The sequence below is a fragment of the Nerophis ophidion genome, linkage group LG21 (genome assembly GCF_033978795.1).
Source record: "Nerophis ophidion isolate RoL-2023_Sa linkage group LG21, RoL_Noph_v1.0, whole genome shotgun sequence".
NCBI lineage: Eukaryota > Metazoa > Chordata > Actinopteri > Syngnathiformes > Syngnathidae > Nerophis > Nerophis ophidion.
In genome coordinates this window covers 19069881-19095521 of record NC_084631.1, presented here as the reverse complement: position 1 = coordinate 19095521, position 25641 = coordinate 19069881, and the positions used below count along the sequence as shown (strand labels likewise).

At 39.7% G+C, this 25641-nt stretch overlaps 1 protein-coding gene across 2 annotated transcripts; it reads right to left on the bottom strand.

Annotated features, from left to right (window-relative positions):
* Nucleotides 1–284: 284 nt before the first annotated feature.
* Nucleotides 285–25543, bottom strand: csnk2b (casein kinase 2, beta polypeptide). Of its 2 annotated transcripts, none has more exons than XM_061882093.1 (7): nt 25487–25543; nt 24889–24970; nt 20056–20158; nt 17481–17596; nt 15402–15477; nt 13321–13510; nt 285–1144 (listed from the first exon to the last, which is right to left on the bottom strand). In XM_061882093.1, exons 2-7 carry the CDS (start codon nt 24958–24960, stop codon nt 1054–1056), a joined length of 648 nt encoding a protein of 215 aa, XP_061738077.1. In that variant the 5' UTR covers nt 24961–24970; nt 25487–25543; the 3' UTR covers nt 285–1053. The 2 variants fall into 2 exon arrangements, with proteins under 2 accessions (XP_061738077.1, XP_061738076.1); XM_061882092.1 differs by having other exon boundaries at nt 25404–25538.
* Between the last annotated feature and the right edge of the window lie 98 nt (nt 25544–25641).

Genomic DNA, 25641 nt, shown 5'->3' with positions numbered 1-25641 from the left:
AGTATATGACTAATCTGCATACTTTCTGAATGCGGAGCAGGAGGTTCTCCCTTTAAGCTGTGTAAGGGCCAGGCTGTTCCTAAAAGTGTATTTTGAGGTTTCTCCTCGCTGGAAACTCTGACAGAGACGTGCCACACCAAAACATTTCTCCTTAAACACAGCTTGAGAGGGCTTTCCCTCGTTTAAAAAAACCCACTCATAACAAAAAATGCTGCACTGCATATAGAAAGGGAGAGACAATCATGATGCTATGTCAAATAGGAATAACAGAGTCAAAAAGTACATAAGAAAAGAAAGTCAACCTTTATTGAGATTTGTGAATCCGGTTTAATACAGAGGAAAAAAAACACAGATTCACCTGGAAAAAATGACAACAGCAGAGGGGAAAGAGAGAAGGGGAAATGAATCTGCCTCAGTTTTACAAACAAAATGGTGGCTGCTGGTCTTCCGGCTGAAAACTAAGCTGTGAGCTGCAGCAGTAGAATCAGTGCTGTGCTGCTTACTCCCGTCTTGGAAGAATCCTTAAATGTGATGTAAATGTTGGCTTCATGTGTACATTATACTCTAACTTCCATATTTATGCAGAGGCCAGAATTTGGCTTTTTCACTGACTCCACAGAAGAAAAGAAGATTTCATAAAATAGAAAATGTCCAACAATAAAACGCATAAGGAGATGAATGAGGGCCGACATGTTGTGTTTCTTCTTTGCATCGGACAGCAAGCCAACAAAACAGAAAAAAGGTACGATGGCAGCCATGTTTGTACGGGGTCTTGTTAGTGAGCTGGAGGGTGCAAACTTCCAGTCGCTCTCTTTACCAGACTGTCCGGGGAAATTCTTTTGGGGGGGTCAACTTTTAAGTTTGGTAAAGTGAGCGCATGGAAGTGTGTGTCGTTTGTATTGAAGACTTATGGCTGGGTGGTTGGATGTCTCGCTCACCCCTCATTATTACATTTTGCTCTATTCAAACCCAAATAATACCGTCTTTAAAGTAAAGAGGAGTATGTGTGTACTCTGAAGACGGCATTATTGTGACATGGTATTCTTGCTCTGTCTAGCGGATGGCTTTGACAGGACTCTTGAAGCTGGAGGCTGCTTGCAGCTGCAGCTGGTAGGCCATCGGGTGGATCTTGAAACCGTACAGCCTGGGAGAGAGAGGGAGGACATCCTTGAGCATGGGAGAGGGGGCCGTAACCGGTGTTTGCTCTAGCTGAGGAGCGTGACTAAAACACGCTGAAAACAAAGGCTTCAAAACAAAGCAATAACACTCCAACTTTAGCAAATGAGGGCGACTCCGACTGTGAAGTGTTTGCACTTGTGAAGAGGGTGCGGCTTCCATTCAGACGGACGGGACAACGCTATCGCACTGAAAATGCACACAATAGCAGAAAATGCAACGTGATGCTTAGGGAAACGGCACTTTTTTGGGGGAATTCTGCCAAAGGTTTAAAATCATTATGAAAGACATGACGACGATAGATTTGTTTAATGCATTCTAGCTATTACCGTATTTTTCGTACTATAAGGCAAAATTAAAATCCTTTTACTTTGTCAAAAATCTTTAAATTAGGCTCACCTCTAATCTTGAACAGGTTTGTGCTGCAAACAAAGTTTCGTTGTACTTGTACAATGACAATAAAGACCTATCCTATCCTTATAACCCGGTGAGCCTAATGTATGGCATAATTCTGGTTGTGCTTACCGACCTCAAAGCCATTTAATTTGGTACATGGTGTAATGATAAGTGTGACCAGTAAATGGCAGTCACACAACCAAAATTTTAATGTTCCATTGAGAATATAGAACATTACATACGGCGCTCAAAAATCTGTCAAAATGTTTTTAGGTCGGTAAGCTATGAAGCCGCACCAGTTGATGGATTGTTGGCGCATTAAACATACAAGTATTATTATGGTGAGTGTAAAAGGAGCGTAAAATGGCACCTATTAGCAGACAAATTATCTGGCAATTTGTTTCGCAATATTATGCAAAACAACCTTTCTGGTACCTGCTGATGTGTATTTGGGATCTGCATAAATCCTGAAAATGTGCGCGAGTCCAACATCGTAGTCTGTGCAGACACCGTAGTCATAAGCTTCTTCTTTTTCTCTATCTTCTTATGTGGCACTCATCTTTCGCTTTTGCCATTTCTAATATAAAGTAGCATAAAGTTCTTACTTATATCTGTCAGTAGACTAGCTATACAAACTGTAATTGGTTTACATCAGGGGTCTCAAACATGCGGCCCGCGGGCCAATTGCGGCCCGCACTTTGATATAACAATTTAATGTTGGTGCGGCCCGCGAGTTAAAAATGAACGGCACTTGACAGCGTCATTGTTGCCAACGTTCCCATTCTTGCCAACGTTCCCAATTTTCCCGGGAGACCACTGAGTTTCAGGAGATGCATTCTCTCGAAAGCCCTGTCGATTTATACCCAATCAACATTATTCAGGGAGTGCCATGATGGCACTGTCTTTAGCGCCCTCTAGATCCTGTTCAGAGGGCGTTTGCAAGCACAGTGATATGTTGCATCTGGCTGTGCGCACGTGTGCTATTGCAAAACATATTTGATCAACAGCTACACAGGTCACACTGAGGGTAGCCGTAATTTATTTTTTTAAATCTGTTACAAATACGTGCCAGAGTGTGAACCCACACCAAACAAAAATAACAAAAACATTTCGGGAGAACATCAGCACCGTAACACAACATAAACACAACAAAACAAGTACCCAGAATCCCATGCAGCCCTAACTCATCCGGGCTACAATATACACAACCTGCTACCACCAACCCCCCATACCCTACTTGCGTCGGTTGAGTTGGTGTATATTTTAGCCCGAGAGAGTTAGAGGTGCAAGGTGTTCTGGGTATTTGTTCTCGCGTTGAAGTTGTGTTAGGGTGCGGATGTTCTCCCAAAATGTGTCATTCTTGTTTGGTGTGGGTTCAAAGTGTGGCGCATATTAGTAACAGTGTTAAAGTTGTTTATACAGCCACCCTTAGTGTGACTTGTATGGCTGTTGACAAAGTACGTCTGGCAGCCACTTGTGTTGTTCTTCACAAGTCTCATACAACATGTTACAGAGCCGTCACGTTGGTTGTGTGATGTAGAAGCGTGCACGATGACTTGTTGTAGAGCAGTAGTTCTCTTTAAGGGGGCACGCGAATCCCTGAGTGTTCTTGAAGGAATGCCAAAGGACAAGTGAGATTTAATAAAAATATTCTAAAAAATAGCAGCAATTCATAAATCCTTTTTAAGTATATTTATTGAATAATACTTCAACAAAATATGAATGTAAGTTCATAAACTGAAAAAATAATACAACAATCCAACATTCAGTGTGGACACCTAGACTTTTTATGGACATGTTCCACAAATATAATGTTAAAGATTTCTTTTTTTGTGAGGAAATGTTTAGAATTAAGTTGATGAATCCAGATGGATCTCTATTATAATCCCCAAAGAGGGCACTTTAAATTGATGATTACTTCTATGTGTAGAAATGCTTATTTGGTGGCACATGGCAAGATGGCGGCGCCCGGACGGGCTGCGACACTGCGGTGCTCTTGCTAAAGATGGAACATTTGGCGCCCGGACGGGCTGAGACACTGCGGTGCTCTTGCTAAAGATGGAACATTTGGCGGAAATGCCGGACAGTTCTGCAGACTTCATGGCTGGCTCGCATCGTGGTCACTCCGTGATCACGTACGACCGCCAGACACTTCTGGATATGGACACATCGGGCCGTTTTGGACTGATAGACGCGGGCGTGCTAAACATGCTAACTAGCATGGGGATACGTCGGCGGCTACATCCAGCGGCCTGTGAAGCAGCGGAGTCTAGTGGCAGCGGGGGCCGTCTACGGAGCAGACGCCAGCGGTGTGATCGGAAACGCGGATGTCGAGCGGGGCTAAAAACAAAGCAGAAGGCTAATCCCCACAGAACACCACTTCCCTCCACCCTGAAGACGGATTTAAATAAGGGATGCGAGACTACTGGTCTGGGTAAGGAGTCAGTTAAATTAGAACAAGTTTTTTCTGCTTTGAGTGTTTCAGAGTTGGACATGTGTTTTACTGAGGTGGCTAACTATGATGCGTGCAGTTTATCAAAGCAACAAACAAACAATCGGAAAATCCTCGTTACTGAGGTGGCTAACCATGATGCGTGCAGTTTATCAAAGCAACAATCAAACAATCGGAACATTCCCGTCGTATCAATTCCTGGATATGGTCGTAATTATACTGAATGCACTGGGCATAATAAACACAACATTATTAATATTGCTACTACGGATAATTTGATCAAAAATTCCCTAAAACAGCCCACTACCTATAATATAGGTTTTTTAAACATAAGATCATTGTCTCCCAAAACGTTGTTAGTTAATGATATCATCAGAGACAACAATCTTAACGTCATCGGTCTCAGTGAAACCTGGCTTAAACCAAACGACTTTTTTGCGCTAAATGAGGCATGTCCTCCTAACTTTACACATGCGCATATTGCCCGTCCGCCTAAAAGGGGTGGGGGGGTCGCACTAATATACAACGAAAACTTTAACCTTAGTCCTAACATAAATAATAAATATAAATCGTTTGAGGTGCTTACTATGAGGTCTGTCACACCGCTGCCTCTACACCTGGCTGTTATCTACCGCCCCCCAGGGCCCTGTTCGGACTTTATCAATAAATTCTCAGAGTTCGTTGCTGATCTAGTGACACACGCCGATAATATAATCATAATGGGGGACTTTAATATCCATATGAATACCCCATCGGACCCACCGTGCGTAGCGCTCCAGACTATAATTGATAGCTGTGGTCTCACACAAATAATAAATGAACCCACGCATCGCAACGGTAATACGATAGACCTAGTGCTTGTCAAGGGTATCACCGCTTCCAAAGTTACGATACTCCCGTATACTAAAGTATTGTCCGATCATTACCTTATAAAATTCGAGGTTCAGACGCATGTTCGTCAAACTAATAATAATAATAACTGCTATAGCAGCCGCAACATTAATACGGCCACAACGACAGCTCTTGCTGACCTACTGCCCTCGGTAATGGCACCATTCCCAAAGTATGTGGGCTCTATTGATAACCTCACTAACAACTTTAACGACGCCCTGCGCGAAACCATTGATAACATAGCACCGCTAAAGTTAAAAAAGGCTCCAAAAAAGCGCACCCCGTGGTTTACAGAAGAAACTAGAGCTCAGAAATTATTATGCAGAAAGCTGGAACGCAAATGGCGCACGACTAAACTTGAGGTGCACCATCAAGCATTTAGTGATGGTTTAATAACTTATAAACGCATGCTTACCTTAGCTAAAGCTAATTATTACTCAAATCTCATCCACCGCAATAAAAACGATCCTAAATTTTTGTTTAGTACGGTAGCATCGCTAACCCAATAAGGGACTCCTTCCAGTAGCTCCACCCACTCAGCTGATGACTTTATGCAATTCTTTAGTAAGAAAATTGAAGTCATTAGAAAGGAGATTAAAGACAATGCGTCCCAGCTACAACGGGGTTCTATTAACACTGACACGATTGTATATACGGCGGATACTGCCCTCCAAAATAGTTTCTCTCGTTTTGAGGAAATAACATTAGAGGAATTGTTACAACGTGTAAATGGAATAAAACAAACAACATGTTTACTTGACCCTCTTCCAGGGAAACTGATCAAGGAGCTCTTTGTATTATTAGGTCCATCAGTGCTAAATATTATAAACTTATCACTTTCCTCGGGCACTGTTCCCCTAGCATTCAAAAAAGCGGTTATTCATCCTCTTCTTAAAAGACCTAACCTCGATCCTGACCTCATGGTAAACTACCGACCGGTGTCTCACCTTCCCTTTATTTCAAAAATCCTCGAAAAAATTGTTGCGGAGCAGTTAAATGAACACTTAGCGTCTAACAATCTATGTGAAACCTTTCAATCCGGTTTCAGGGCAAATCACTCGACGGAGACAGCCCTCGCAAAAATGACTAATGATCTATTGCTAACGATGGATTCTGATGCGTCATCTATGTTGCTGCTCCTCGATCTTAGCGCTGCTTCCGATACCGTCGATCATAATATTTTATTAGAACGTATCAAAACACGAATTGGTATGTCAGACTTAGCCCTGTCTTGGTTTAACTCTTATCTTACTGATAGGATGCAGTGTGTCTCCCATAACAATGTGACCTCGGACTACGTTAAGGTAACGTGTGGAGTTCCCCAGGGTTCGGTCCTTGGCCCTGCACTCTTCAGCATCTACATGCTGCCGCTAGGTGACATCATACGCAAATACGGTGTTAGCTTTCACTGTTATGCTGATGACACCCAACTCTACATGCCCCTAAAGCTGACCAACACGCCGGATTGTAGTCAGCTGGAGGCGTGTCTTAATGAAATTAAACAATGGATGTCCGCTAACTTTTTGCAACTCAACGCCAAAAAAACGGAAATGCTGATTATCGGTCCTGCTAGACACCGAACTCTATTTAATAATACAACTCTAACATTTGACAACCAAACAATTAAACAAGGCGACACGGTAAAGAATCTGGGTATTATCTTCGACCCAACTCTCTCCTTTGAGGCACACATTAAAAGCGTTACTAAAACGGCCTTCTTTCATCTCCGTAATATCGCTAAAATTCGCTCCATTCTGTCCACTAAAGACGCTGAGATCATTATCCATGCGTTTGTTACGTCTCGCCTCGACTACTGTAACGTATTATTTTCGGGTCTCCCCATGTCTAGCATTAAAAGATTACAGTTGGTACAAAATGCGGCTGCTAGACTTTTGACAAGAACAAGAAAGTTTGATCACATTACGCCTGTACTGGCTCACCTGCACTGGCTTCCTGTGCACTTAAGATGTGACTTTAAGGTTTTACTACTTACGTATAAAATACTACACGGTCTAGCTCCATCCTATCTTGCCGATTGTATTGTACCATATGTCCCGGCAAGAAATCTGCGTTCAAAGGACTCCGGCTTGTTAGTGATTCCCAAAGCCCAAAAAAAGTCTGCGGGCTATAGAGCGTTTTCCGTTCGGGCTCCAGTACTCTGGAATGCCCTCCCGGTAACAGTTCGAGATGCCACCTCAGTAGAAGCATTTAAGTCTCACCTTAAAACTCATTTGTATACTGTAGCCTTTAAATAGACTCCCTTTTTAGACCAGTTGATCTGCTGTTTCTTTTCTTTTTCTTCTATGTCCCACTCTCCCCTGTGGAGGGGGTCCGGTCCGATCCGGTGGCCATGTACTGCTTGCCTGTGTATCGGCTGGGGACATCTCTGCGCTGCTGATCCGCCTCGACATCTCTGCGCTGCTGATCCGCCTCCGCTTGGGATGGTTTCCTGCTGGCTCCGCTGTGAACGGGACTCTCGCTGCTGAGTTGGACCCGCTTTGGACTGGACTCTCGCGACTATGTTGGATCCATTGTGGATTGAACTTTCACAGTATCATGTTAGACCCGCTCGACATCCATTGCTTTCCTCCTCTCTAAGGTTCTCATAATCATTATTGTCACAGACGTCCCACTGGATCATTATTGTCACCGATGTCCCACTGGGTGTGAGTTTTCCTTGCCCTTATGTGGGCCTACCGAGGATGTCGTGGTGGTTTGTGCAGCCCTTTGAGACACTAGTGATTTAGGGCTATATAAGTAAACATTGATTGATTTATAATTGAATCACTTGTTTATTTTTCAACAAGTTTTTAGTTATATTTACATCTATTTTTCCAAATAGTTCAAGAAAGACCACTACAAATGAGCAATATTTTGCACTGTAATGCAATTTAATAAACTGATGACATAGTGCTGTATTTTACTTCTTTATCTCTATTTTTCAACCAAAAAAGTTTTGCTCTGCTTAAGGGGTACTTAAATTAAAAAATGTTCACAGGGGGTACATCACTGAAAAAAGGTTGAGAACCACTGTTGTAGAGGATGTTAAAGGCAGTACAACCCTTAATAATGTCGGCCGGGTGAAAATTGGGACAAATTCGGGAGAATGGTTGCACCGGTAGATTGTCGGGAAATTCAGGAGTCTCCTGGAAAAATCGTGAGGGTTGGCAAGTATGTTGCTAGGGCGGGAAAGCCATTCATAGATGGAGAATTCATTAAAAAGCATGTTAGATTTTTTAAGAAATGTTTTCTTGCGGCCCAGCCTCACCCAGTTTCTGCATCCAGTGGCCCCCAGGTAAATTGAGTTTGAGACCCCTGGTTTACATAATTCACATACAGAACTTTAGTTATTAGAGGGTTCCGGTTGGACGGTTTTTCAAGGGACACATTTTCGGCTTTGATGTTGCACTAGTGAGGCACAGATGATCAGATTCTGCTCCGTTATTAATTTAAGTAAAGTCTGCTTGTCATTAAAACAGTTATCTCCATCTTTTTGACACTTCTTCGACTCACTTCAACGTGAACGCTACACCGCTACAACAAAGATAACGGGGAGAAGACGCTGTCAAAGTTAAGCCACGTAAATAAGACCCCCCACAAAACGGCACGTCTTGAAGAGACGCTCGGAAAGCTACTTGAAAATGGTCTGTGAAACATAATCTATGCAACATATTGACCAAAGAAACACCATTACATGTTATGTAGACCACAAGGTAGTTTTCTCAATTTAGAAAAAAATTATAATATGACCCCTTTAATGTGCCTTGTAATCTGGTGCGCCTTTTGTATGAAAATAGACCTGAATAGACCTGCTCATCTGCAGTGCGGTTTATAATCCTGTGCGCCCTATGGTCCAAAAAATACGGTAAATTAACATAAATAAAAGTCTGCTTACAAAGGAGCCAATAGAAGATTTACAATTCACCAATAAAATCTCATAAATAACCAATCAAACCGCGCCAAAAATACTGCATTTATATTTCGTGACTTGAATATTGACCAAGTATTAGTGATATTGTCATTATAAGCGCTACTGCAGACCAACTATTTTTAGCGACAAAGTTATCACAACGCGTGTCCCTTTGTTTACATCATCCAGTGGTCTTCTGCTTCCTCGTAAATTTATTCTAGATCATAAATCACACCTGCAAAGTAGATGGCTGAGAGTATAATCTAACATTTGGAAATTTGGCAGCCAATTAGGACCTGGAACTGGTGAGAACAGCACAAAAAGCGCTTGTTCCTCCGCTTCTTCGCGAGAGTTATAAGACACTTTTCACTTTAATGAGTATACAAGAAAAAATGTTCAGGTTGTCCTGAACAATTTGGAGGCAATCATCTTTTTTCATTGTCCCTTTTAAAGCACAAGTTCCATTGGCAGCAAAAAAGGGCAAAGAGCATAAAACTACCACCAGCGTGCTTGACGGTGGGGTGGTGTTCCTGGGATTAAAGGCCTCACCTTTTCTCCTCCAAACATATTGCTGGGTATTGTGGCCAAACAGCTAAATTTTTGTTTCATCTGACCACAGAACTTTCTTCCAGTAAGTTAAATTTTCCTTATCTTTGTCCATGTGATGTCAGATGAAACAAAAATGTAGCTGTTTGGCCAAAATACCCAGCAATATGTTTGGTGGAGGAAAGGTGAGGCCTTTAATCCCAGAAACACCACGCCCACCGTCAAGCATGGTGGTGGAAGTTATGCTGTGGGCTTGTTTTGCTGCCAATGGAACTGATGCTTTGAAGAAAGTAAATGGGAAAATGAAAAAAGAGGATTACCTCCAAATTCTTCGGGACAACCATTCGTTTGGGTCCTGGGCGGAGTTGGGTGGTCCAATAGAACAATGACCCCAAACACACGTCAAAAGTGGTAAAGGAATGGATAAATCAGGCCAGAATTAACATTTTAGAATGTCCTTCCCAAAGTCCTGCCTTAAACGTGTGGACAACGCTGAAGAAACAAGTCCATGTCAGAAAACCAACACATTTAGCTGAACTGCACCAATTTTGTCAAGAGGAGTGTACAAAAATTCAACCAGAAGCTTGTGGATGGCTACCAAAAGCGCCATATTGCAATGAAACTTAACAAAGGAAATGTAACCAAATATTTACATTGCTATATGTATACTTTTGACCCAGCAGATTTTGTCACATTTTCAGTAGACCCATAATAAATTCATAAAAGAACCAACCTTCATGAATGTTTTTTGTGACCAAATAGGATGTGCTCCAATTACTCTATCACAAAAAAATAAGAGTTGTATACATTATTGGAAACTCAAGACAGCAATGACATTATGTTCTTGCAGATGCAGTACATCTAAGGACAGCTCCAGACTTGAGAAACTGATCAGGTGGGCCGGTTCTACAATCTGAATGAAACTGGACTCACTGGTGAAGGTGGCAGAGAAGAGGACTGTTGACAAACTAGTGAGCATCCTGGATGATGCCAGTCACCCTCTGCATAGCGTTATCAGTAGCCAGAGGAGCCTGTTCAGTGCTAGACTGCTTCATCCCAAGTGTAGGACTAATATACTCAAAAACTCCTTTGTCCCACACGCCATTAGACTGTACAACTCCTCTCTGGGGCGATGGGCAGGGGGTACAAGGATGACAGGGGATGCAAAACAATAACAGTGCAGTGCGTTTTCATGACATGGTCCCGACTGCCTACTTTCTCTTGTTATATTCTTATTTTACTGTTGTATTTTTATTCCCATTGTTGCTTTTTATTTTTTATTCTTATTGTAATATTTCTCTATTTTGTTTCCATTTAAACCCCCATTATATACTTTTTTTAAATTGATCTCAAATCTGTACACTGCTGCTGGAATTTGAATTTTCCTGAAGGAACTCTCCTGAAGGAATCAATAAAGTCCTATCTATCTATCTATCTTTACAAGTATATGTAAACTTTTGACTGCAAATGTATATACTTACATTAGGTATATAAAATCCTAATGGAGCTAATTGGATGTTTTTAAGGGCTATATAGGCAGAATTGAACGGCTCCAAAAGGCCTCATTGTAAGCAGACTTTTGATCGCATTTATTTAATATTTACAGTGCATTTTAAAAATCCATTTGTCGTCATGTCTCTCATAATGATTGTAAACGATAGGCAAAATTTCAAAAAAGTGCAGTCCCTCTTTAAGGGTTAGGGTTAGGTAAGGGGGGCTATTTTGAAGAAACTACAATATAAAACATATCTCACCTTTTTTTGTTAAGTACATAACTCCACATGTGTTCATTCATAGTTTTGATGCCTTCAGTGACAATCTACAATGTAAATACTCATGAAAATAAAGAAAACACATTCAATGAGAAGGTGTGTCCAAACTTTTGGCCTGTACTGAACGTCAGTGGCCAGGGGGAGTTTTTGTTTTGAAAAGGTTTCATTATAATAAATATAGCCGGTAATATATTGCGAGAATTGGTGTGAATCGAGAATCGATTTTGAATCAAATCTTCACCCCAAGAATCGGAATCAAATTGAATTGTGAGTAATGTAGGATTCACATCTCTACAGTATGAGATAGGAGTGTCTCTGCTCTTTTTGGACACAAACATGTGCATCGTTTAAAAAATAAATTACGTATTGATGTTTCACTCAATTTTTACCACACAAACCTGGCAGTAACAGCACAATCTCTCAGTTCATTGTGAAATTACTGTACTGTTTTAATTATAACCAATACAATTATCATTATGGAAAGAAACATCGTCACAGACTTCCAAAGGCTGTTTTACGCTTGAAAAGACTGAATCAATTTTAAACATTCATTTTACTTGCAGGTTACCATCACCCTTGAGAAAAAGTATTGCACTATGTTAGGAAACAAGAGATGATGTGAGATTTTTATCACACGTCAAAATCTTGGTCATGTAAATGCTACCTCTTTGCTAGGTGAGCATTGCAAATGAGAATATGTTCTTAATTGCCTTACCATTACAAATATAGATGAATTAAAATGTAAAAATAATTTTAACTCGGTGTTGCAAAAGTATTTCACCCAGAAGGCTTAGCACTGTAGATGAAACCGGACGCTGAGTAAGGATAACAAGTGAGCAATAAATATTTAATATTTTTTAAACTGCACTGCAACCACATTATTTCCCCATTCTGGAATAACTAAAAGTCTATCCAATCCCCAGGGACCTGGTAGAACCACACTGCCTTTCAAGGCCCTACAAATCACTAAAGTAAAAATCCAGATAACACTACATAATGCAGTGCTCCTCAATAATTTGTTTGCCTTGTCCGTCCATGGGGACATCATTTTTTTCCATATAAACACATTCCCAATTGAAATAAAATTGAGCCTGTGAAATTGTTATATTTATTTATTCGTACGACCCACTCAATGAGTTGCTGGCACCAGCACCTACATGCCACTCAGCTGAAGGCTTGTGTATTTTTTCCCCCTTACACCTTATCATGTCTGCCACACCATATAAATACTGGTCTAATAATTATAAATCTCTACAGGACATCTGTATTTCATGTTGCTGCAGTGCTCTCACCTAGCTGGAGGCTTGTGTATCATTCCAGAATGAAAAAAAAAGACTAAAAGCTCAAAGTCCCTTGCCTGTCAGGCCCCCCAAGGGGGCACACATCCCACTATTTGATAGGCCCTGACATAGTGCAATAAGTTGAGTTGATTTCACCTTACTGTTTATATTACAGTTTATATGTAGGCTCCAACCACCCCGAGACTACAAGAGAGACTAACGGTAGAAAATCGATTGCTGAAGGATACTGTGTTGGCGTTTCATAATGATGATTCGCCATCTGCTGGATTATACAAGTCACTACATTTGACCTGCAAATAAAATGAAGTTTTATTTTTAGAAAATATAATTGTTCTTGGGGTTATTTAACGATTAGCTATGCAGAAAAGAATGTGAAACACAAATAGTTAACAGGGAAAAAATAACATTAAATTAATTTGGCCCTAAAAGATTACAACGGCGGCACATTTTGAAATGTTTCCTTTGTCTTAGTATTTTGTTCTTATGTTTAAATTTTCCTGTGCAAAATTGGCAATACTAATTGGAAAGATTGACGCAAATGAAGCGCAGTACTTAGCTGCAGCTGGCATAGGTGCTGGTAATTCAGTTCCGACTAGTTTGTGGCCTGGAAATGAGCAAACAGACGTGCACTATGGCACAACTTCTAAGTCGCATTCATTCTTCTCAATTGGACGCTGGCATGGAAAGAAGTGTTCAGAACAGTAAGTATAATTATGTTTGGTTAACACAGTAGCTATGCATTATTCAATAGTGTTTACATTTGTTGTTCCTCATACTTCACAACAAGAACCAATAATAAAATAAAAACATGCTGGGAGTTTCATCCTCATATGCACCCTTATTCAAAACAAAAGCAGTCATAAGCAGCATACTAACCTTGGGACAAACTGGTTGGCAGGTCTCTTGGGCCTGTACTCGGGGTGAACCATAAACAGCATGTGAGGAAAACCAGTGCCAAAGTAGGCTCCATCTGTGTGGTGGTGCCTAGAGGACTTAGGTGTGTACACATCCATACATTTAGGGCAGTAGAGCTTCACCATGGCCTCTCCTGGGATGTCCGAGAGGCCTGTTGGAAAAAAAAACGTCAGAAATTGAAGCCGACGGGCTTGCATCCTGCAAAGTTGCATATGCAAAGCTTAGAAACAAATACTATATTGTGGCATTTCAAAACATGGAACAAAATATTACAATGCCAACTACTATCTCCCAACTCAGAGTCAAGATAAATAACACATTCTACTGTGCTTGATAAAAATAAGGCATGATATACAGTAAATCTCTGCAAATTTCCCTTAGAGCATTTGCAACTGGGCAATTTTGTGTGTTCAAACGATACATTTTTTTTTAATGTATCTTTTCTCCTATGAAAATAGGACCGCTATTTAGCAGAAAACACAACTCATTTAGTCAGTAACTTAAAAATAAGTGATAATCATAAAATGCTTAGTTTTTTTACAGCATAAAGTAGCTACATACAGTGCATTGATGCTATGTCATTGCAAAATTGTGAACGCGGTTGTGTGCGTGTGTCCCTGCAGGCAACAGCATTCTCTGTCAGTCAACTTTGCTATAATTGGTTTTAAAGCTTGCAGTGAGGGAACACAAGTTATTTATACTGTATGATTTATTTCTGATAAGGGATTAAGTCATTACTGGAATTAAAAGGTGCAAACTGTGGATTATGTAATAGTCAATTGGAGAAAATATTCCCTAGCAGCTGGCCTGGAAAACCCAGCAGTCTGCAGAGCAGTGACTCAACGGTACCATTTTTTGGTACTTTAGTGTGTGCTCAATGTCAATGTCAATTGTTTAATAATAAAATAATTTCAAGATTCAAAAGTGAGCATATAATGATAACTGTTATATCTTCTTTTCTTACACTCTCGAGTCTCACTTGCAACCGTTAATATAGTGGACTTTTTATGCAATTACCATTACAAGACATTAGATGGCAGTAGAGTATATAGGCTACGGGTCACTACACAGAACATTGGGAAAGTGTCAGGATTTGGCTGCCCTGTTAATAAACAAAGCCATCCAACATGAGAATAATTGTCTATTTTTTGAGTGGACATAAGATATCACAGCAATTATGCATTCATTCCAGTTTGTCTTCCGTATGTTGCTTTAGTCAGGAAGTAGCCGTTCCCATTAAGTTGAACTTGACGGTTTTGTCTTTAATTTGTGCAATTTTTTACACCATAATTGTTGTACTTATTACACACCAGCTGTTTGATTGTAACATGCATTTTAGCTGTGGTTTTCATTACCAACTTTGGAGGTGTTAAAATCACTAATGCTAATCGGGAGCATGTACATGGCACATCCAAAATTAGCATTGACAAGCGCATTTTGAAAAAAAGGAGCCTTATCTTGAAGCACTTTCTGTCAGGCATACTTGCTTTATTTGTTGGCAAAGAAAATGTTACCATTATTTAGAGGCAGTCTGGCATATTGAAACAAAGTCTAAAACATGATAGTTTGATTTTACGTGTATAGGTTCCCTGCAGTACTGACAGAATTCAGTCAGTACTCAGTACCTATAAAAGTAAAGAATTCTGTACCCATCCCTAGTTCTAACGATCATTTTTATTATGAAATAGTAGTGATTACCAATAAATGCTACGATTGAAAATGTGTAAATTGAGCGTGTGAGGCATATTTAGGATTTAAACCAGGAGTGTGTATTTAGCTTGTCATCTTTCATAGTGAGTGAACAGACAATTGAAATGATAAAGTTCTGGGGATGAACCTAATCTTTCTTTCAAATGTTGATTCAACATTGGAAAATGTCAAACTCAAGCTCGTAATTGGGGTTGAAAAAAATATGAGCTGATTTTTATAAGTGTCAGTTACTTTTCGGCATTTGCCTTTTGCAGATGGCACCAAAGAAAAATACGTAAACCTTGTAAATGGCTGGAAAGTACTGTAATCATACCAGTTAATCACATACTTACCAATTGGAAGCATTGGCTGATTCTCACAATAGACACGAGGACAGTAGCCAAAGTCTCCCTGCTGATACTTTTCCAACTACAAGAAAGGAACACTTCAATAATGACAAATTTAAAAATATAATATATGAACAACACTTATGGCAGAAAAATGTTGTATGATATCGTGCTATTACAATGCACCTGGAGAGTATTTACAGCGCCTTTAGTTATGTTGGGTTATTTTACAGCCATATTCCAAAATGGAATAAATTCATGTTTGGCCATAATACAAGTATCGTGGCCAAACAACTCAACTTTTGTTTCATCCGACATCACATGAACTAAGATAATACCTTCTGGAGGAAAAGTTCTGTGGTCAAATGAAACAAAAATTGAGCTGTTTGGCCACGATACCCAGCAATATGTTTGGAGGAGAAAAGGTGAGGCCTTTAATCCCAGGAACACCACACCTACCGTCAAGCATGGTGTTGGTATTATTATGCACACCTACCGTCAAGCATGGTGTTGGTAGTATTATGCTCTGGGCATGTCTTGCTGCTAATGGAACTGGCGCTTTACAGAGAGTAAATGGGAAAATGAAAAAGGAGGATTACCTCCAAATTTTTCAAGACAACTTAAAATCATCAGCCCGGACATTGAGTCTTGGGCGCAGTTGGGTGTTCCAACAGGACATGTCAAAAGTGGTAAAGAAATGGCTAAATCAGGCAAGAATCACAGTTTTAGAATTGCCTTCCCAAAGTTCTGACTTAAATGTGTGGACAACGCTGAAGAAACAAGTCAATGTCAGAAAACCAACAAATTTAGCTGAACTGCCCAATTTTGTCAAGAGAAGTGGTAAAAAACTCAACCAGAAGATTGTGGGTGGCTACCAAAAGCGCCTAATTGCTGTGAAACTTGTAACCAAATACTAACATTTCTGTATGTATACTTAGGACCCAGCAGATTTGGTCACATTTTAAGTAGACCCATAATAAATTCATAAAAGAACCAAACTTCATGAATGTTTTTTGTGACCAATAAGTATGTGCTCCAATCACTCGATGTAAACTTTTGATCGCGACCGTGTTTTTATATATATATATATATATATATATATATATATATATATATATATATATACACACACACACACACATTTATACACACACATATAATTATCCATAAATATATAATAATATTTGTATATACATTATATTCATGTATTTATAAAATACAATGACGGCAAACTCCGTCACTTGCTAACTTGTGTGCGCTAGTTTTCTGAGACCATTATTTTGTTAGCGCAGACAGGATGAAGCAGCACTTTTACTGTGAAGACAGGAAGTGTGGGGTCAGTCTTTAGGCTTTTGACAGCATGTACGGTGCGAGAGTCTGTTGAAATAAAAAGCGTTTCTCGCTTTCCTGACGGTCGTTTTTTTCCTTAATACTATGCTCACAGCAGCCAGCGTCATCTCACAAGATCTTCGGGTGCTGTAAATGTCAATCAAGTGACGAAAGTGAAATCGTAGTAAAGATTGATGATCGACAATTTTTAGGTTTTTTTTTTTTTTCGTGCCTGCCTGGCTATCAACTGACACACCCCCCAGGATCAACTGGTAGCTTGCGATCTACGTAATGGGCACCCCTGCTCTAGAACTACAACTGGTTCGGAATTGACATTGTTCTGATTGTAATCATCCATATATGATTAGCAGCAAAGTAGACAGTCGTCAATGTTGTGGCTGACAGTGTGAACACAGGCAAAAACAAGTAAGCGATCAATATTTTTTAGCTAACTTGCGAGCTTTCTTCAGTGATCCTAATGGTCTCTCTATCCTGTAGCTTAGTGCAGTGTTAGGCAAAGGAAACAGCGACTACCTGCCACTGAGGCGAGCGTTCAACAAATTTTGTTTAGGTTGTATTTCTATTGATATTTCATTTAAAAAACACAGAAGTGACATTATAACAGGAAAATTTATGTTTAAAAAGGCGAGTTTTCACAGAAATTTCACATGCCCGAATATTTATTCATCTATTGTGAAGGGATTAGTGGTGAGGGCGTCAGTGGTATCACATTCTGCCGATGTACACAGAACTTACCATCTGGGCGATGCCTCGGTTAGTGAGGATGTAGCGTGCATGGATAAGGCCGTACAGCATCTCGGCCGCTTGCTCAATCAAGTCGCTCTGGTTCGGATTGTCCTCGAGCTCCTCATCTGTAGACAGGATGTTGGTTAGTGAATGTGAATAGGAGGTAGGGGTTGCGCGATACAAACTATATAAATGATATAAATTTGGCCAACGATAGATTTTTAACTACTATTGTTCTACTGGGATAATGCATGTGGATGATAAATTTTACTTGTTTCCCGCAAATTTGCCAGCATCCTCAACACAATGTAGTCATCGCTAGCGCCAATAGTCCATCGACAGTGCAAAACCAATTTGCAGTCAGCAACCCTTGCCTCAATATCAGAAAATTAACTACATTTCTTCAATGTAGCATAAATGGAAAATAGGGAAAAGTGTAGATGTAAAAGGATACGTTTACCTTTAACTCCCAAGCTGAGGTCTTGAATTTTAACACATGTAGATGCATCAATCCAAATATCGACAGCAACAATCAGTATAAGGTCGATACTACAGTGGTAAGATCAATATATTTTATTATCCCAAAAATATATTGTCGTTTTTGAAATTGTTCACAAACTCTGCAAATAGGTCCATGGACACAGTAGAGCTTTAAGGGCAACAACTATCCATCCATCCATTTTCTACCGCTTATTCTCTTTTGGGGTTGCTGGCGCCTATCTCAGCTACAATCGGGCGGAAGGCGGGGTACACCCTGGACAAGTCGCCACCTCATCGCAGGGCCAACACAGATAGACAGACAACATTCACACTCACATTCACACACTAGGGCCGATTTAGTGTTGCCAATCAACGTATCCCCAGGTGCATGTCTTTGGAAGTGGGAGGAAGCCGGAGTACCCGGAGGGAACCCACACATTCACGGGGAGGACATGCAAACTCCACACAGAAAGATCCCGAGCCTGGATTTGAACCCAGGACTGCAGGACCTTCGTATTGTGAGGCAGACGCACTAACCCCTCTTCCAACGTGAAGCCCGGGCAACAACTAATACATTTAAATCAAACTCAAGAGTAAGAAACAATTTAAATATATTATTGATATTGTTGTACCGCTCTCCTGTGTTTTGATTACAATTGTAATCAAAAATTGGATCATTCAATGAACTTGAACGTTTTAACTGTCGGTACACTGCCCCTGTAACTACTTGGTATCCAAATGATAAGTATCAACCAAAACTAATGTAAAGTATCCAAAAAGTATAGACAGAACCATCTTACAACAGAAAGTAACCAGATAACAGTAGATGAAGAGTTTAATAATAGTTCTGAGAAAATACAATTGAAATTATGAAAAATGTTATCACATTTGCCAGCAACCAAACAAGGAGCCTTTGTAACCCGTTTTGAAAGCGCTACATTTACATTTATATGCAAAATATTACATTGCAAAATATCTCGTTATCGCAGGAGGCTGCAATATCTAATGCCATATTGCCCATTCCTAATAGTAGGTGAATCACAATGTAGTATTCATAATAACGATGGGCAACATATCAAAGCTTCTGGCAATAACAATATATATCACACTAGGGCTGGGCGATATTGGCTTTTATCAATATGGCAATATTTTTATGCCATACGATATATATTTGGATATTTTTCCTTAGCCTTGAATGAACACTTGATGCATATAATCACAGCAGTATGATGATTCTATGAGTCTACATTAAAACATTCTTGTTCATACTGAATTAATATATGCTCATTTTAAACTTTCATGCAGAGTGAAGTCACAACTAAGTCAATTGACCAAAACCGGATTTATTAAAAACTCTTCCTTCTCTTGCGGGTGACTTTTTAAATGAAAGAACAAATTAGTAGTGCTGCTACCTTTTGTGGTAACACTTCTGCTGCATACTTTGTATATTGCTGTTGTCTGCTGATTATCTTCCCGCTTGAAGCCAAAGCACTGCCAGATGATGGACCCCCTGCTGTTTTTTTGGGGCATTAATTGTTCTTCCTCCATTTGTGATCAGTTTCGCACCTTCTCTCTCTTGTAATGTTACTCGCAGCGCTCCGGTCTGCTTGCACCACCCGCCTCAGCTAACGTTAGCCATGTTGCTACCTCTCTGCTCGCCGATAGCGTATGACGCTACGCGCGCGACAGTATTTGACGTATGTAAGAAGGCGGGCTTGTTTTACGTCTGTGAGACGGAGAAACGAGAATGAGTGAGAAACGCCTGTAGTGTAATGCCCGCAGCTAAAAGCAACTGCGTGAGAACGTATACGCGAATATTACGATAGTCATTTTTTACATCGCACAGAGACAAACCCTCGATATATCATTTATATTGATTTATCGCCCAGCCCTACATCACAAATTATTTGGTATATAAATATCAACAGAACCATTTCAAAATGGGTTACAAAAATACGTTTGAACAAATTTTGACCTAAAAATGTAATTGCCAATGTTTTACTATGTACAGTGCTAGTCCAAACAAACCTGCCATTTCCAGCATGACAATGTAACCAAATGTTAAAATTGAGGACGCTTGCCTATAAAAATTCAAAGTACAGACCTGGTTCAAGGTCCAGGATCATGTCTAGGGCCTGGCGGTAATGCGGAACTTGTTCATTGAGCCCAGTCAGGTTGAACTTGTCCTGGATATAGTCTTCATCCACCTGTTGATAAGTTAACAAGTCTGATCAGTCAGTAAAAAAAAACAAAAAAACTTTACAGTTTTGATTGTTCATGGCGCTACTTTTTTGGTAGAAGAAACTTTTATCTAAATCAATGTTATAAGCAAATATTAATATACTATATACAGGTATAACAAGTAAGATGCATTAGCTGAGTAATCATTTCAAGGCTGCAACATAACATAACATAACATAACATAACATAACATAGATCATCGTCTATGTCTACAAGAAAGAATGATTGCGCCAATGCTTGCAATGTATTACCTCTCAAAGAATAAAATGCTCAGTTTTGATTGACATATATAAGATATGGATGGGACAATACAATGTTTATTACTGTGGTTAGTTTGCAGTCATGTAGCTCTACTATGCATCATACTGAGATGTTCTAATACTTTGGGTACCCAATGGTTGCAAACTACAACTCGCACATAATTTATAAAAATACACTGTACAGTAATATTCTGCAAAAAAAAAAATCTGCTTGTTTATCATGGAAAAACTGCTAGCGGTAGGCTTTTCATGATAGAAAAATTGACAGGATGACAAACACTTAATCATAAGAAAAGTCAATGAATGAATGCCAAGCTAGTGAATAATAGCCACCCTTTTCGGTTGTCAGCGGGTACAACCAGGGAAACAGAGACAACGTACCCTAACCAACGAGGCAGCGGGGTTTGTACCAGGGTCCTGTATAGAGAGCGTATGGACAACTTAACGAGAGGCACCATGTTTGGTACAAAGGACGCGTTGGATTGAGTTGTTCTGATGTTAAATTTCCGGACAAAATAAACAAAAATAATAAATCTAAATATAGTTCCAAATAGGGCAGGACGGTGAAACAGGGGTTAGTGCAAGTGCCTCACAATACTAAGGTCCTGGGTTCGATCCCCGGGCTCAGTATCTTTGTGGTGGAGTTTGCCTGTTCTCCCCGTGACTGCGTGGGTTCCCTCCGGGTACTCTGGTTTCCTCCCACCGCCAAAGACATAAGTTGATTAGCAACACTAAATTGGCCCTAGTGTGTGAATGTGAGTGGGAATGTTGTCTATCTGTGTTGGCCCTGCGATGAGGTGATGACTTGTCCAGGGTGCACCCCGCCTTCCACCCGATTGCAGCTTAAAAATGGCTCGAGCACCCCTCGCAACCCCAAAAGATAGTTCTACATATACTACATTTCCAAAACTTACAATAAAACACGCTTTTATTTTGTCTAAGCGGATCTTTTTTTTTTTTTCTGTCATGAAAAAGGGACGTTTTTGTCATGATAAATGGAGTTTTTTGTGGTTGATGCACTAATTGTAAGTGTATATTGTGTTTTTTATGTTGATTTAATTAACAAAGAAAAAATAAATAATACTTTTTTTTTTTCCATTTTTTAAATAAAAATTAATAAAAATTCTTCTGCGGCCCGGTACCAATCGGGCCCGGTGGTTGGGGACCACTGCTGTAAAGCTTCTGAGTACACTGAAAAGCACTATACCAAATAAAATGTATTATTATTATTATTATTAAGTATGTGAAGTGTGGTGTCTGCCTCCATTGTGTTGTTTGTAATAACTTGCTACATACCCCTCTGCTTTTACTTTTGCATTGTTGAATATTTTTCATAGGTTTTGCTGTGGCGAGTCATGATTTTATTATCACTATATTAACTTGAATACTGAACTGTTGCTGCTTTTTACTGCAATATTTATTGGGTTAGTTTGGATTATTGGTGACATGCAGAAAAGGTGCAATTTTGAAGCAAAGTTTTATCAGGCAATTTTATCAGGCATTAATTCACTGTTACGGACAGTGCAATATGCCAAGTGTCCCGTGTGTATGTATGCCTGACTACCTCCCACAAGAAAATATTATTTGCTCTTAATTTTTTCCGGCAAACCTTTATTTTCCATATTTTTCTACTTTCTGAGTGTTGGAAACTTATGCAATTTCTTCTTGCATTTGTTGCGATTGGTGCATCCCCGATGCCGCACAAGAGGGCATGTTCACACAGGAAATAGTCTTCAATTAAAAGAAATGTATAATAATGAAGTGCAGAGTTGCTTAGCTGCGACTTCAAATTGGTGCGTAAGATGCCGCCCTGTAGTCACGTGAGTTCGTTTTGACCAATCATTGAGAAGATTGCTTGCAACCGGGTTGTCTATACTCTCTCTATACACGACTCTGGTCAGTACAGTGCAGAAACAGGTCTACTTTTTTAACTAAAATTGGAAAAAAATATTGTTGGCCTCAAATTGGATAACATAATTGCGTGAATCGAGATTTAAACATTTTTCAGCCATAATGTCTGTTCTGGTTTGCACATTGGGATCTACCAATGCAGAAATGTTTTTTTTAAAACATTTATTTGTTTTCGGACACATACAATTAACAGGAGTTGTCAAAATACATACATTTCCCCAGCCAAACTAATGGGAAATGTAGTTAAGCTCTGTAGCGAATATTTGCATGTGTTGTTGTTGTGGGTCGGTGCAGTGGGTGGGAGACTGCAAGTGCGTCTTGGAAGGAGGAAGGAGAGTGGCGTTTTGAGAGGGAGTGGGAAACGGGGGAGAATCAAAGAACACAACAAATAAGCGGTGCTTGGTCATTTTAATTTGAGATAAATCATATCGATATTACGATATTTTCTTAATTCATATCTAGTTTAAAAATATATCAATAAAACTCTATATATCGCCCAGCCCTAATATATACAGATATATGTAATTAATAGTAATATTTCATCTCTATTATCACAATTACTATCATTTCATATGTAACAATCATCAAACAGGTGTCTGCCTTTTATTTATTCATCAGATCCATTCAAAACCGGTCAATTTGGCTAAGACGCAGTCGCGCCTGTGTACAGCATTGTCCCACCCACGACGCCATCAGACTGGTTACGCAAACAGTGCACGAGGAGGCGGCAGAGCTAATCAGAAGTCAAGGTCTTAGGCAGGCTCGCCAAACTAACCGCAGGGAAAGTGTACGGATGTGTCTCACTAAATTGTAATAACTATCCCACACTACATGTCACATGTACTAGTAACATTTCTATGAGCAGAATACGTAAAAACTTAATGAACAAGAGCTCGTAAACCCTTACAACGTGTCTGTGAATCACATGAAACAAAGCTGCTGAAATGTACGCTATGGAAACGGTCTTAGAGTGGAAGCAAATTTGTGTGATTGACAGAGAAATTAAAGAACTTAAATTAAGCTCAGTCTAGATTTATTGCAGGGACACGCAAGGAGGAAAAAGAAAAGCCACATGAGAAGCTGTAGAACAGCAAAACAGTTGTTGCGCAAGATTTGGATTCCTGAAGTATTTTTCTATATGTTGCAGCAGTAATGTGTGTAGGGCGCCTCATAATGCATGATACAAAATGTGGATTGTTACAATCATCCACTGATAAAAATGTTAATAATGTAACCTATAACCTAAACTGGGCCGTGGCTCGATTGGTACCGGGCCGCAGAAGAATTTCTTATTAATTTTAATTTTTTTTTAATAAAAAAAATAAAATAAATTAAATTGTTTTTTCAATTAAAACAATATAAAAAACACAAGATACACTTACAATTAGTGCACCCACCCAAAAAAACAACATTTTTCATGACAAAAACCTCCCTTTTTCATGACAAAGGGAAAGAAAGAAAAAAAAAAAAATTATTATATGTATCAAGTGTTTATTTAAAGGCCTACTGAAACCCACTACTACCTATCTGATAGTTTATACATCAATGATGAAATATTAACATTGCAACACATACCAATACGGCCTTTTTAGTTTACTAAATTGCAATTTTAAATTTCCCGAGAGTTTCTTCTTGAAAACGTCGCGTAATGATGAAGTGTACGCGTGACGTCACGGACTGTTAAGAAATATGAGCGCTGCACATACACACAGCTAAAAGTCGTCTGCTTTAACCGCATAATTACACAGTATTTTGGAGATCTGTGTTGCTGAATATTTTGCAATTTGTTCAATTAATATTGGAGAAGTCAAAGTAGCCTTTAGCCACACAAACACACCGTGATTCATTGTTTAAAATTCCCGAAGGTGAAACTTTACTATGGATTACAGCGATCAAGCGAACATGGATCCCGACCGAAAGTCAACCAGCAGGTTTCGGTGAGAAAATTGTGGTAAAAAGTCGCTTCTGAGCTTGCGCCGTCCATAAAGCTGCCGTCGACTTCCCTGAGACACTGGAGTCAAGACACCCGTGGACACACACCTCCGACTATCAGGTACTGTTAAACTGACTAAAACACTAGCAATACAATAGAAAGATAAGGGATTTCCAAATCCTCGCTCAAATTAATGGGGAAATTGTCATTTTCTCGGTCCGAATAGCTTTTTCTTGGAGGCTCCCATTAAAAACAATGTGAAGATGTGAGGAGCCATCAACGGGTGACGTCATCGTCTGCGACTTCCGGTGAAGGCAGGGCTTTTCTGTTAGCGACCAAAAGTTGCGAACTTTATCGTGGATGTGCTCTACTAAATCCTTTCAGCAAAAATATGGCAATATCGCGAAATGATCAAGTATGACACATAGAATGGACCTGCTATCCCCGTTTAAATAAGAAAATCTACTTTAAGTAGGCCTTTAAGGCTAAGGCAAAATACCGATATATATATCGTATATCGCGATATGGCCTAAAAATATTTAAAAAGGGCCATATCGCCCAGCCCTAAGGTAAATAGATAAAAGTACTGTACCTCGCAGAAAAACTCATTCCCCCTTAATCCACAGAACCAGGAGATCCATGACACTTCCTCTGAACTGCTCATCTCTGAAGACCTAGAAATGTGAGCAATATAAACTTATTTATATTATCTCACCAAAGCACATCAAAAAAACACTTGAGTGGCATAATTACGTAATGCACAACATTATTACAATCACAAAGGCTGACTGACCCAGGCTTGTGGCTAAGCTAACTACTGTTACACATCACAGCAGTCACCTGAATAAACATTTTTCTATTGAAGCACCACGATACGATTTCAAATGAAGTGATAATTGAGTTTTAAGCCAAACTTTAATCATTTATATCGTAGTTATACACCACGGCTTCGTTTTACTGGACCCAATGTTAACTTGCTATGCTAAAAAGCCGCTAGCTTTTAAAAGCCAAACCAATAACGTTCAAACACAAGCCGAAGAAGAGCACTCTGTTGTTTGACAGCCAGCTTCGTCACCCTAGCCACGTAACAATATAACATCGTCTTACCCAGTGTTGTACTTTTATGTGGCTAAAAATATACAACAGCACATAAAATGTAGCAAGCTTTCGAGTGTAAATAAAATGGTCACCACCAGCTCCCAGTTTAGGATGTTCTTCCTCGACATCCGGCACAGAAGAGCGCACTGCTGCTCCACGACGGTGAGTTGGAGTACTGCACCTTGTTGTCAGCAGGTCTCTGGGGGGGTGATGTCATGTGTGTTGATGTCTGTCTGATGTCGTAAAC

What these genes read in the sequence shown, in the direction of transcription:
- csnk2b (XM_061882093.1), bottom strand. Translation starts at nt 24,960, where the DNA reads ATGAGCAGTTCAGAGGAAGTGTCATGGATCTCCTGGTTCTGTGGATTA. An exon ending in GATCCTGGACCTTGAACCAG is followed by an intron (nt 17,597 to 20,055) that starts GTCTGTACTTTG and finishes TCCTGTCTACAG; the next exon opens with ATGAGGAGCTCGAGGACAAT. An exon ending in TCAGCCAATGCTTCCAATTG is followed by an intron (nt 13,511 to 15,401) that starts GTAAGTATGTGA and finishes TTTTTCCAACAG; the next exon opens with GCCTCTCGGACATCCCAGGA.